This window comes from Eptatretus burgeri, chromosome 8 (assembly GCF_056783735.1).
Source record: "Eptatretus burgeri isolate ZD-2024b chromosome 8, Ebu_testis_v1, whole genome shotgun sequence".
Classification (NCBI taxonomy): Eukaryota; Metazoa; Chordata; class Myxini; order Myxiniformes; family Myxinidae; genus Eptatretus; species Eptatretus burgeri.
In genome coordinates, this window is record NC_140968.1 from 83,296,224 (window position 1) to 83,310,121 (window position 13,898).

The following is a 13,898-nucleotide window of genomic DNA, read 5'->3' on the forward strand; positions in this document are numbered from 1 at the left end:
CTCAGCCGGAGAGCAAAGGACTCCACTTCCATCTGTTGCATACAGTTCCTTGCCCTCTGCTCGAGGAAGATGAACAACTACGCGTGACAGGAAAGCAAACAATTCGGTTTTGTCATTATATCATCGAAGGAAGTCCTTCCAGTTCTTTGGCATCACAGTAGAAGGAGCCACTCTTTTCCTGGTGCCCTTTCCCCTCTTCTGTCTTGTTGAGGCTTTGAGGCTGGCGGGTAGGTATACATCCCAGACAAGGTCGATGCGGCTGCTTTTCTCAAGTTGAGCAGAGATGTATGGTGCAAACACTCTTTCTCCATACTCTTAAAATGTTCTTGATGTTCCCGGATTTAGCATTTGAACCACAGCTGCTCCATCAAGAATTGTTGCATCAGCCATAGGCACACTATTCTTTTCGAGCAAATCTGATTCCAGGCAGCGAAGTAGATCTGATTTAACCCCAATCCGAATTTTCCCTCCAGTTGACAGAGCTGGCGGGGATGCCTGGTTTTCATGGGAGAAGAAATTGTCCATGTCTCTGTCTCATGTTTGACAGGAGATGTACAGCCTCGAAAAGAGACCACAGTCACTCTTCAGTGCTCCGAGCTGTGCCTTCTGTTTTGACTTAATCTTGACCGGTGGCCTACTGAACAGTGGCAACTTGTTCTTTGGAAGTGTTTGTGTGATAGGTGTTGTACACTGTTCTAGCCTTTTTATATGGGCATCTAAAGATTAGTTTCAAATGACATCTCACACATGAGACATCACTGGGTGTTCATTTGCAAATTTCAACTGATTGCTTATTTTTGGTCAAATTTTACCTTGACCTTGACCTAAATTCATTTCCTTGAATTCTGACATTCTCAAAGGTATCACTAAATGAATGGGCATCCCCAATTTAGTTGGAAATGACACCGTAAATGTTTTTTTGCGGAGTCTGGTTCCAAAATCAAGGACGTTTGAACATTAGACCCAGGTGACGAGCGGCCATCTTGGATTTGACCTCTCACTGTCCCCTCAGAGGTCAAATCTGACTTCCCTCCACATCCGAAAATAAACATTATGGTATGACCTAACTATGCTAGAAATTTCATGCTTTTCTCATAAAATGCACAATTTGTTAAAATATGAGAGCTTATCCGCTGTACTATTATGGATAGGACATTCCAGGCACCCACCCAAAGGGACCGCCTCAGGTTAACCCAATGAGACCCATCTGGTGGATGACACCAAAAGACCTCGAATACCCTAAAAGACCCACTAGACCCTAAAAGACCAAAAAGACCCTTGAAGACCCCAAAGACCCAGAAGACCCTTAAAGAGCCAAAAGACCCAAAAATAACCCAAATACACCAAGGACTCAAAAGACCAAAAATACCCCAAACACCCTAAAGACAGAAAATACCCTGATGAAACAAAACACCTCAAGGACCCAAAAGACTGAGGTGATCCAAATGACTTGAGGACACAACAAATCCAAAAGACCCCAAGGACCCAATGGGACTATCTGGGGCCCATGAAAATTCTGCATAATGTAAAATGTGACTTCGGGTCCTCAACCCCCCTACCGCCCCACCAAAGACACAGACACAGACACAGACACAGACACAGACACACACACACACACACACACACACACACACACACACACACACACACACACACACACACACACACACACACACACACCACAAATTCCTCAACCCCCCCTCCCCACTCTGTCCTCTCTCTGCCCCCCTACCATGACACCCAAACTCTGTGCTCTCTCCCCCCTCACCCCTTTCTTCAAATACTCATACCCCATCCCAACCCAATGCCCTCAACACCCCCGTCAGTGGCGTCAGAAGCCTCAAACCCCTCAATCCAAACCCTGTCCCCTCTCTGCCCTTCTTCCCCCAAACACATCTCCTCCCCCTTTCTTCTTCAAGTCTTCAACTGCCCCAAACCCCAAGTCCTCAACCCCCCTTCCAACCTCAAGTACTCATCCTCCCCCACCCCCCATTCCCAATGTCTCAATCTCCCACTTCCAACTCCATGCACCCTCACCCCCAACAATCTGTCCTCTCGTCCCCATTTCTTCCTGTTCTAAACAACGTCACACAAAGATACACAGGGAACTTTGGCATATGATAGGCCGAATGGCCTTCTCACAAAACGATAAGAAGAAAATAAATGTTCTCGAGTGTTCTGGTCAATGTCCTGACTTGAACCCAATTGAACATTTATGATGATAATTAATTGAAGATTGCAGTCCATCGACGATCCCCATCAAACTTGGCAGAACTCGAGGAATTTTCACATGAAGAATGGACAAAGATTTCACCATCTCACTGTGTAAAGCTTGAAGAGACCTACCCGAACAGACTTGAAGCAGTCATTGCTGAACAAAGTGTTTCCACCAAGTGCTGACTTCAGGGGCTGAATACTTTTACAACCAGTGAATTTTGATTTGTACATGTTTTTTGCAGGTAATCCTGACATGTAACCCCCTTCAGCTATAATGGTGTTTAGTTTGATCTCTTCAGTTGTGAATAAAAAAGTTCATTTGGAAAAATCTTTTATACTTATTTGTAATTCATCTAAATGTAGCATTATTGGGAGGGGGTGAATACTTTACAGGCCACTGGAGCTGGCATAAAATCAGAATTGCTCATTTGCATGTTGAGGTCACATTAAATATGATGAAGTATTCAGTCATGTTCAACATAAAGACACCACCAAATAGACCGGCACTCCGTTGAGCGCTTACCACCACCAGGCTTAGCAGTTTACGTATTGTATCCCACACATTGGCTGGATATGGATCCGGACCTGAACCAAAATTTAAGCAGCTTGTTCTTGTCACATACCCAACTCGTCCACCAACTTTTGTCACAAATCCACAACTTTTTGAAATATGCCACATATTGTTTTTGGTGCCATCTCTCAATGGTGAAGAATCACTGAAAATGTTTATTTAATTCTCGTATCCGGATCCCGGTCTTCACCAAAATCGAGTCGATTCATCCTTGTCGTACACCCACTACGCGTGACAGGAAAGCAAACAATTCGGTTTTGTTATCATCGCATCGAAGGAAGTCCTTCCAGTTCTTTGGCATCACAGTAGAAGGAGCCACTCTTTTCCTGGTGCCCTTTCCCCTCTTCTGTCTTGTTGAGGCTTTGAGGCTGGCGGGTAGGTATACATCCCAGACAAGGTCGATGCATCCTTACACCTTGGGAAGACAGAGGCCCCTGGAGTACCACCAAGTTTCATCCGAATCTGTCCATAACCCGTCGAGATATCGTGTTGTATATCATTTATGGCCCGAACGCTCATTGATGAAGAATCACTTTTTAAAATTCTAGTATCAGGATCCGATCCGAATCTTCACCAAAATCTAATCATTTCGTCCTTATCACACACCCAATCTTCTCCATCAAATTTTGGCCGAATACATCTGCAACATTTCGAGATATCTTGCTCACAGTCAAACAGCCAGACAGACGGGTGAAAACATAACCTCCGTCCAACTTTGGTGGCGGAGGTAGCTCGTATAACCGCTCAACAGATTAGACATTTCAACCACCAAGTGGTCTTTATCCAGGACTGTCCAGGCATTGTGTGTCCGGTGTCACGTGTCTTCCCAAGGTGTAATGGGAGGCAGCATGTGAATGCAAAATGCATATGGTGATACCTGGCAATGCCATGGTAACAGAAATGATTCAAATGAGCAGCTGTTCCTGTATACATGGGAGCAAACATAAAAATAGGGGCAATACCCCTGATCGCTCATCTGGTAGAATAATGATACTGAGGAGGAAGTCACTGTGGGACAGAATCAGCAAAATGTACCAATGAACCAATGTTATAGCAAATACCCATTTTGTGGGGCAACACACCCCGTACATCTCTTTAGACCCTGACTTTTTTATGGCATGAACAAACTTTGATACATCATGAGTGATGAAGGTTGTGGTGAAGTTTCATCAAAATTGTGTGCGTCACTGCGTAGAAGAAACCAAATACATATTTTGGGGGGCAATCCCCCCATGTGCCCCCTGAGATCCCAATATTTTTTAAACTCATGAACAAATTCTGGGACATCACAGGTGATGAAGGTTGTCGTCAAGTTTCATTGGAATTGTGTTTGTTGTTTCTGAGAAGAAAGCAAATACCTCTTTTGGGGTCTAAAACAAGGAAATCCACATACATGTTTAGTCTCATGTCATTACAAGGACCCTTGATGCAGCAAAGGCCACAACCTGCGGTGCCCCTCTTGCCGCAGTCTATTTAAATCCTACTATTAATTTGCAATTGGTCACTGGGTTCAACACCAATACAAATTCTTATTGCAGACCCTAGGCATCAAGAAGCTATATATATCTAACAAACTGCTTCAAATGGAGCACCTCACCACAATTAGAGCATTCAAATTGCATCAAATGTGGCAATAAATGTGAATTGTTGCTTCAAACTTGACCGACAAGATGAAGGAAGATGCCATTTGCATTTTTTCCACCTCCATCCATACCCCGTTTAGAATCTCGTGCGGGCACGGGTAACTTGCCAATACATTAAAATAAAATAAAAACAACTAATCGTGCTCTTGTCATGGTATCAGAGGGTGGAGGGAGGTGGAGTGGTGGGTGGGGAGGATGACACCACTTTTGAGGGGAGACAAAAAAAAAGTGTCACAAATTTGCCAATTTATGGAAACACAGCTCACCTAACAGGCAGATATTTAATCTGCATAAGCTTTCTCTGGTACCTCTCACAAACTTGGCCGAGCATGCCAATGGTCATAAGCCAGATAAGCACTCTTTCCTCTACATCTGTGGGACAAAGGTTGGCAGTTTTGCTCAAATCTAACACACATGCTTTTGAGATGTCCAGTGGGTTTCACTCCAGACTTAAGACGATGAACTGTCATTGGTGTTTCCACACTTACCAGCAGGTATTTATCTTGGCCATACACTTGTACAGTGTTTATTGCATAAAGAGAGTGGTGGTCAGAGTGCAGAGGTTTCTGTACAAGAGACAAAATACATTACACATAAGAGTTGAAGATAACATTACAATAGCACAGTTGAACAAACATTACAGGAGCACAGTACATGATGGATTTTAACCTGGAGTCTTCGGATTTTAGAGGCGAAACGACTCACGGAATTATTGCGACCGAGAAAGGTCTGGAGGAAGCAAGACTTCCCAGCACCACGACAGCCCACCACACGACACATAAATACGTTACGCTGCGAATGGTGCTTTTGGAGGTCAATTTTCTTGTCCCTGGTTACTGTGAAAGGCAAACAAATTACAGGACGGAGTTCAAGGGTGAATGCTACTAAAGTACAATGACACAAATAATTTGGCATCAATGGCCAATATAAATATTCGATTCGTTCGTCAGTGCAACATCAACTTAACTTACCAATGATAGCCGTCGATAATTCCTGCTCCATAAGCAAGGGGTATCCGAGGAACATTAGATGCTTCAAGCAGCGGTTGGGATCCAAATAGGCCATGAGCCTGCAACACAGAGATGTGAAATCTAGTCCACAACTTGGACAGCTACATAATCAGAATAGTGGTTTAAGCTCTTAATAAATCAAAGTATGAATCAATAAATAGCAACTAGTATATCATGACTCAAAGCAAGCACTCATCAACCTACGTCCACTGTGCCATGAATCCCTGCTGGGTGATCCAGCCGTTGTCAGTGGTATGCATCATGCTATGGCACTTTGGGTCCCATGGTGGGCAGGGAAAGACGCTGAAGATGTCTTGCAGCTCCAATGTGTTGAGAGCTTTGTCATTATCCTACCATTACAACAAGTGAAAAAAAGTTGCAACATTAAAAAAAAAAACTCCTTCAACATCACAAACTTAACTTCAAGTACTATACCTGATGGAATTCTATTCGCAACATGCCCTCAAGTAAACGTTAAGGCTTGAGCTGTGTTGACATATCCCATCACACATCTGCACATGAAACACACAAATATTAAAATTTTCAAACAAATAATTTCTTAACCGAGCAGAGGTTGCAATCACTGAAATTATGTACTCTGCATAAACAAATGTGAATGACGTTAGGTTATTCATCAAAAGACAAACGTATGAGAACAGAGCACATCATTTTTACAATATCACAGAATGCAAGACGTTTGTTTCATCATCCATGTTGCTGCACAGAAGTCTAAATGACACCCAGAATCTCAAAAATGCAGCTCAGGTTGATCTACAGCTTGCCTCTTCATTCTGCGCCCCCGTATAGTAAATACAACATGAAAGACAAGACTCCAAAGAAATGGCTAAAAACTATGGAAAGTTAATTTTATTATTCTTTTTTTCCACCTATGCCAGTACATCAAGGTCAAGTCAGGTTTGGGAGCATGCGCCTGAGCAGCGCGTCACTGCGTCCTCTTTCCGCTGGTACTCTAGGGGCCTCTGTCTGGCCATCCCCCAGGCAGATGCCTGGCCCATCCCAATCTCCTTGAAATGCTGATCAACATGCTACAATCGCGAGGCACGTGGTCGGCCCATTGGCCTCCTCCACTCACGGGGCTCCCTCGCTGAAAGAATCTGGTGAGCAGGATCAGCGTCAGGAAAACGAGCCACGTCCTGGTCGATGATCGTGCTGGTCGGAGTTGGCGTTTGTCCTGGTTGGTGTTCGTGTTCATGGTACTCGGGTCGCCGATCAGCGTTCACGGCTGGCCAAGTTGCTCCTTGGATTCTGGATGCGTGGATTCGAGTCCCACCGAGGCGGGTTGTGTGGGAGCGAGCGAGCGGAGGATCCCGTTTCCTTCCACGGAATCCAAACTCCACAAGAGCGGGTCGGTGAAGACCGCACGAGGCGGAGAGGTACCAACCAGACCTTGACCCTCAGCTCGCCTTCCCTCTCGAGCCGAAGGGCCGAATAAAGACCATTGAGGTCCATTTATTTTGGGTGTGCATGTCTGTGTGCGGGCCCGTCTTGTCAAATAGAATTGTTAAGTGATTTTGCTTGTACATTGACTACATTTCTTATAGTTGGATAGCTCTGCTCTTCTGTGTTCCCTCCCTCCCCCCCCTCCCTCATTATAAATAAATAAATACCCTGTTAAATGTTCCAGCTCGTTTCTATGTTTCTTTCATTGGCTTAGAATGGTGCGTGTTGGGAAATTGGGAAACGGTAAATTGTGCATTTGGACCGACGGGTCTTGGTAACCATCCGCTCGGGTTACGCACGGTTCGAGCACGATAACGGCTCGTTCCGCTCAAGGCCTGCCGAGGGTGTGAATTCTCCGGTAGCTTTGCCACGTGGATACTGAGGTATATTGAAGTTGGCAATTAACCCGATTCCGCGCAGCCAAATTATTGGCGATTCACGGTCCTGTAAGGGACCCATGCCTTTCGAAGTTCTCCGAGGAGCACGATCTAAATTCCTGGTGTTCGGTGGAGCCGACTCTACTGCTCCACCTAGCGGTCGTGCTCGCCACTGAAACTCGGCCCCACAACAATATTAATACAAGAAAAAAAGAAAATATTTAAAGAACAAGCTCAAATGAGCTAAGATCCTCGTCCTCTTAACGATGACGTCATAAAAACAAATATGACGTCATTGTGATGCATCAGGTTTGCGATAAATTATCTGTGCTAATGCCCGGCTTGATTCCCGCAGACAAAATTCAAACAGCTTGCCTAGTTTCGGAGATAATGGTATTGGCGATTTCCATTAGAGGCGATATTATGACGTCAACTTTTTTTCTAGGAAGAATTTCCAAAATCGGAGATGGTTACTGCCTGCACGTGGGCTTTCTGCATATACATGGCAAGTTTCACGAAGATCCGACGGAAACTCTGGGTTGTGAAACAAAAAATGTCAAAAATAGGAACGACGTCATAAAAATTGACATGACGTCATAGTGATGCATCATATGTGTGGCAATTCATCTCTGCGAATGCTCTGTTCGATTCCCACAAACAGAATTCAAAAAGCTTGCCTGGTTTCGGAGATAATTTTTTTTTGGCGATTTCCATTAGCGGAGATATTTTGACGTCATAACTTTTTTTCAAGGAGGAATTTTCAAAATCGGAGATGGTTACTGTCTGCGCAGGGTATTTCTACATATATACGCCAAGTTTCAGGAAGTTTCGATGAAAACTGTCGGCTGTGAAACAAAAAAGTCCACAAGAAGAAGATGAAGAACAACAACGTGAGTAAGACTTAAAGATCCTCCACAAGGATCGAAAAATGTAAAAACAGAGGGATGAAATCGAAAAAAAAAAACATCCAAACATGGTAGGAATGACATCACATCAAGATGCCACAATACGACACCACAATCCTCTTATGGATTATCGTCATGACATCTTTTGACATTTTATTTTTGTTGTGGGATTGTGATGGATGAAGAAGAAGAATAACAATGAAGAATGACACCACATTACGATGCCACGACACTTCACAACAATCCTCTTCTGGTTTAGCATCACGATATCTTTGACATTTTACTTTTGTTGTGGGATTGTGATGGAACAACGTCAAAAGATAATGTGATGCTGAGCCATAAGAGGATTATTGTGTGGTATTGTAGCATCGTAATGTGGTGTCATCCTTCGTCTTCATCTATCACAATCCCACAACAAAAGCAAAATGTCAAAAGATGTCATGATGATAATCCGTAAGAGGATTGTGGTGTGGTGTTGTGGAATCGTAATGTGATGTCATTCCGACCTTGTTTGGTTGTTTTTTTCTTTTTTGAGATTTCCTCCCTTTGTGTTTACTTTCTTCTTATAATGTTAATTTTTAACCTCCGCCATCGAAGATCGGAGGTTACTGTTTTCACCCCTTTCTGTTTGTTATCTTGCCAAAACGAAGTTTTTGCAAGATATGTTAGTCAGCTTGTATGTTTTTTTTTGTTTGTTTGTTTGTTTGTTTGTCTGTAATCACGTATAAAAAATTCTGCAGAGCACTGTTATCATCGGAAATTTTTGTAACTTCGCATATCAGGGGCCTATAGAAGTCCCTTTCAGTGCACAAAATTTTGAAAGTCAAGGTCAAAGGTCAAGGTCACTTTGTCGCAAATCAGGGGAGTCGACGAAACCCTTATTTTTTGAGTAATTTTGATCGGATCGTCTTCAAACTTCATGGGAATATAGTTCATGGTGTGGCGCTCAGCTGATTAATTTTTGGTGGCAATTGGCCTTGAGCTTCATGGTTAGCGCCTCAGGTCAAACATATTTGACTCCAAGGTCAAATTTTCAAGTTTTAGGAACCATATCGTGTAGTACCTCAAATTGAACACCTCGATGAGTGCTTTCTAGATATGTCAAGCTTGAGACATTATGATGTCATTTGGTGACGTTATGAGGCAAAAGCATATTTTACATGGTTACTCTGCAGAACGATTCTCATCGGAATCTCTCGTAGGCAGATATTCCTCAAGGAGTCGCTCCTGGTGAATAGCAGCTCTGTTCACCTCAGTGTGACCTTAAAGAAGTCACACGTGGTCACCTTTTGGCAAGATACGGGTCACCCTGAGGGTGACATTGGTTTATTTATTTGTTTGTTTGTTTGTGAACAGCATTACGGAAAAACTCCTTGACGGATTTCGACGAAACTTGGTGGGGGGGGGGGTAAGGTATGGTCCAAAGATCATGCCATTAGATTTTGGACTTGGTCCCCCCCCCCCAAAAAAAAATTGTTTGAAATGTTTTTTTTTTTTGTATTTCTACATATTTTAAGTGATTTCCAACCCCCCCCCCCCCCCCCAGAAAAAAAATAATACTGGAGAAAAGAACTATAACTCTATCAGCACTGTTGACATCATATTTAATGAATAAGATATAAGGTTCACTTGCATGAACCCAGCAGTATTGGCGGCGGAGGTTTTGCACTCTCCCGAGTGCTCCCCCTCTAGTTTTTTCTTGTTTCTGCAATTTTTTTGTAAGTGATAAAATGCTTAATGTTTCACATATTTTTTTTATTTTGGAATGGAATAAATCCATCAATGTTATTAAATTTGGCTTAAGGTACATTCTACCCCATCCCCCCTCAATCCTGGCTTTTGTCTCGGTCCAGAATGTGGATGACCACTTATCATGTGCGGAAATGTCGATGCGAATATCATATTAAAAATAATAAAATGCTTAATGTTTTATATATTTTGTTATTTTGGTATGGATTAAATCAATCTATATTATTAAATTGTTTTAATACCTGTTCCAGTTGATTTGGGGGATGGTTTGGATATGTATTGCTTTTTGAATGGTTCTGTCCAGTGTCCATTTCCCCCCCCCCCCTTCCACAATCCTGGGCTGGTTTGGTTGAGTCCACATTTATGTTTGATTTCTTTTCCTAATAAAACGATTATTGTTTAATATATTTATAAATTTTGCACTGCTTGCACTAGCCTAGAGACTAAGTAACTTCCTCGCATTGGAATCAATATCATAGCTTCAGCAGTTATTGAGGTAGGTCGGGCCACAGTTTTACATTGTTTTGAAAGGGGAGGAACCACACGGAGAAGTACAAATTGTCGATTTACCGATCTCCCGATGTGGTACTTTAATGATGTATTTTGGTGTCTTTTTAAATCTTGGTAGTTCAGAAAATGCTCGAGAATGAAGGTTCTGGCTTTTAAATGCTAATGACTTCACTCTTCAGAAATTTGAGCATATCATTGTGTACACATTTGAATGGTTGGCCATCACCCCCCCCCCCCGTTTCATCCCTATGACCATACTCCATGATACCTATCACAAATGTTTTTTTGTTTTTTTAACTTCCAATATTAAATCGAACCTTGTTTTGGGAACTCCACCAAGGAGGAGATTGGGGTACATACGGGGGAGAATGTGTGCAGGGCACGTGTGACCCCACAAGAGAGTACATCTGTGCAGCGGGAGCCGGCGGTGTGTCATGATCGGGAGGTGCAGCCAGCAATTGCTGTAAGCATGAAGAGGTACATGGAGAGCACACACGGACATGGGTATAAATGGGTAGCTTGAGGTTTGTAAAGGGACTTTCCGCGGAGGTGTGTGCATGCCTACATGCTTGGTTACGTGTGTGCGGTGAGCAGGTTTTGCGGACTGAACTCGCACCCGAGCCTGTGGTGTGTGGTGCTGTGGCGGAGGTTGTGCCTTCACCACATCTCTTACAAACCATGTGCTTCGGCACACGTAGAACAGACGTTCTGCGGTGCTGAAACCATGCGTGATGTGCTGTGCAGTGTGGATGAGGTGAAAGTTGAGCATGTGAGAATCCGTTTGTTTGTTAGTAAAAGGATGAGTATATCGCCAGTTTGCATGCACGGTCAGCATGGATCCAAAATCATCATCTCTTCTACACCCATTAAATCAACCTCCACCCCTCTAAAAACTTTCCTTATGTAACCATTTTGTCCACCCTTTGCATTTTCCCTTACCCCTTGTCGTTACCAGCATCCCTTGTTTGGCCATCACCATCTACTTTCTCCTTCCGCCCTGCTGTTTATGATTCCCCATTCGCCTGCTGTTCCCTTTGTTGTGTTGTAACTTGATTTGTTCCGCATCATCATAGCTCTTCCACGAGCCGAGAGAATGTGTGTGTGTGTATATATATATATGTATGTGTGTGTGTGTATATATATGTATGTGTGTGTGTGTATATATATATACATACATATATATATATATATATATATATATATATATATATATATATATATATATATATATATATATATATATATATATATATATATATACATACATATGTGAAATTTTTTTTAAGGTAGCATGTTAAGTGAGTGTGGTCCATATAGGTTAGAGTATTTATGTAACCAGAGGTACATTTGAGTCAAGACGCTCTGTTCTTATGTATGCCACGAGGGGCGGGGTCGAGTTGACATTGGTATGAGGTAGGAAAGTGTAATTCGTATGCTTCCTCTCAATGAACCAAGCAAGGCAATCAGGCAAGATAACGGAAGGGGTAGATTTGGAGGTTGGCAGTTCATGGTTTGGGCTGATAAACTACTCTTCGCTTTGAGTACAAGAGGTCCGGCGCGGTGCTGGCAATGACAAGGACCCCCGAGAACGCGTTGCAAGGTGTTGTGTCATTGGTCTGGGCGGCACAGGTGGTGACACCGCATCATCATGACATCAACACCGAGGGGGCGAAGTGCCACCTCACTGGACGGTGCAGTTTCATGAACGAAGAACGTTCAGAGGCGTGCGACATAGAGCAGGGGAAGGGATAAAATGGGCTGTGCACATGCTGTTCGCTCTCTTCATCCTGCTTGATGCTTCTTTGCCTCTCTGCTGGGTGTTGCGGCTGTAGGCTGGTGCTGCTCATGTGGGAGACCTATGCACATTGGAGCTAACTTCCATCCCCATATACTTAATGACGTTGCCTACCCCTCCCACCCCCATTGTGAATGAAAGTGATTGTGTGCTTGTGGAACACTTGGTACATTATTATGTTTTAAGGACTTTCATTTCACTGTATCGTTCAGTGCATTTATTTCTTAATTCATGTCCATCTTCTTGTCTCAGGATTCTCAGCTTGTGTTGTCTTTTCAATAACACGTTATTTCTTTAAGTACATGTGTCAGCCGATCACTGCATTATGTCGTGTGCATGTCCAAACAGTTTCGGCCTGGTTTGATTAATCCCTTGGAGAGATATGAATTTGAAAAACAGATTTATTTTAAGAGACTGATGGGATTTGGATCTCGTCCAGGAGAAGCTGCTCTATCCGCTCGAGCACGATTCTCTTTAATTTGGCCATTTGCGAAGCACATTGCTACGGCACAGTGAGTCCCCATTAGCAAACCAGTCGACGTGACAATATCACCAATAAACTAGATGAAGCCAGTGGTCCATTGTTTCTCAAAGGACAAAAAAAGAAACATCCAAAAGGTAGTTTATTATTTTAAAACACCTACCTGGTCATGCTTGTTGAAGATTCTCCGCAGAAAAAGGTAGGCACTCTGGCTTAATTCTGTTGTGCAGCCGGATGGTATCTTTAAACTGCAAGAAGACAAGAATATTATAATACAGGTAGGTTAGAGCGTACAATAACAATTCTTCACTTGACAAATGTGATCTTTCAAAAAGCATTCGCAACTCATGCCGAATCATACAAAATGAAGAATATAGGTGGGTGAGGTTACCGTGAATCCACGAAGGCTTCGTTCAGCTCAAGGTCGTCGTCATACCCAAACCTACGCAACACAGTCCACGTGGTTTCATGCCGCCCACGCTGAGCAAATAATGTATGGAGGTAAATGAAACCTGCATATGGTACACAAAAGTAAGTTGAAAGTCTTCCTCCAGTTCAGCACTAATTTCCCTGAACTGTTGACAAAGAAAGACCTACCTTGTAAAGTGAGGCCTTTGTTTAAAATTCCATTGATTGTGTTTTGCTGGACGATTTTCTTAACCTCATCCACTGCTTTTGGAACAAGAGGAGTATTGAAACAGAGTCGCTGGTCAATAAAAGGAAGAAAAGAAGAATAAGGGAAGATTCATCCAACAATGCACAATTACTCAACAAAACTAGAACGGCACTCGGTGGAGTGCACACCACCGCTCGGCTGAAGTTTAGGCTTTGTATCCCAATGATAGGTCGGATCTGGATCTTCACCAAAATCGAAAAGCCTGGTGTTGGCTCAGTGGTTAGGGTGGCGGCTTGGGATCCTCGGGTCCTGAGTTCAAGCCCTGTCGGCCGCTGAATTAATACACCAGGAGGTTGACTCAGCCTGTCATCCTTCCGAGGTCGGCGAAATGAGTACCAGTTCCAGTGCGTACTGGTAGAGGGGCACTGCATCAGCGACACAGTCGCGCTTCAATAAATGATAGCAACCCCGGCAGCTAAGCTGCCATACGACCACCACCACCAAAATCGAATCAATTTGCCCTCGTCACATACCCAACCTGTTCCTCCACAAATTTCGTCCAA

At 43.3% G+C, this 13,898-nt stretch overlaps 1 protein-coding gene across 4 annotated transcripts in view; it reads right to left on the bottom strand.

Moving 5' to 3' along the window:
- LOC147022175 (mitochondrial Rho GTPase 1-like) overlaps window positions 1–13,898 on the bottom strand; it is a 105,762-nt gene that overhangs the window by 23,517 nt on the left and 68,347 nt on the right. For all 4 annotated transcript variants that reach the window (XM_085892829.1, XM_085892831.1, XM_085892830.1 and 1 more), the window contains 7 exons: window positions 13,317–13,425; window positions 13,111–13,231; window positions 12,883–12,967; window positions 5,646–5,791; window positions 5,403–5,500; window positions 5,137–5,267; window positions 4,920–4,997 (listed from right to left, as the gene is read on the bottom strand). In XM_085892829.1, coding sequence (XP_085748955.1) covers window positions 4,920–4,997; window positions 5,137–5,267; window positions 5,403–5,500; window positions 5,646–5,791; window positions 12,883–12,967; window positions 13,111–13,231; window positions 13,317–13,425 — 768 coding nt within the window. The remainder of the gene's footprint in view (window positions 1–4,919; window positions 4,998–5,136; window positions 5,268–5,402; window positions 5,501–5,645; window positions 5,792–12,882; window positions 12,968–13,110; window positions 13,232–13,316; window positions 13,426–13,898) is intronic.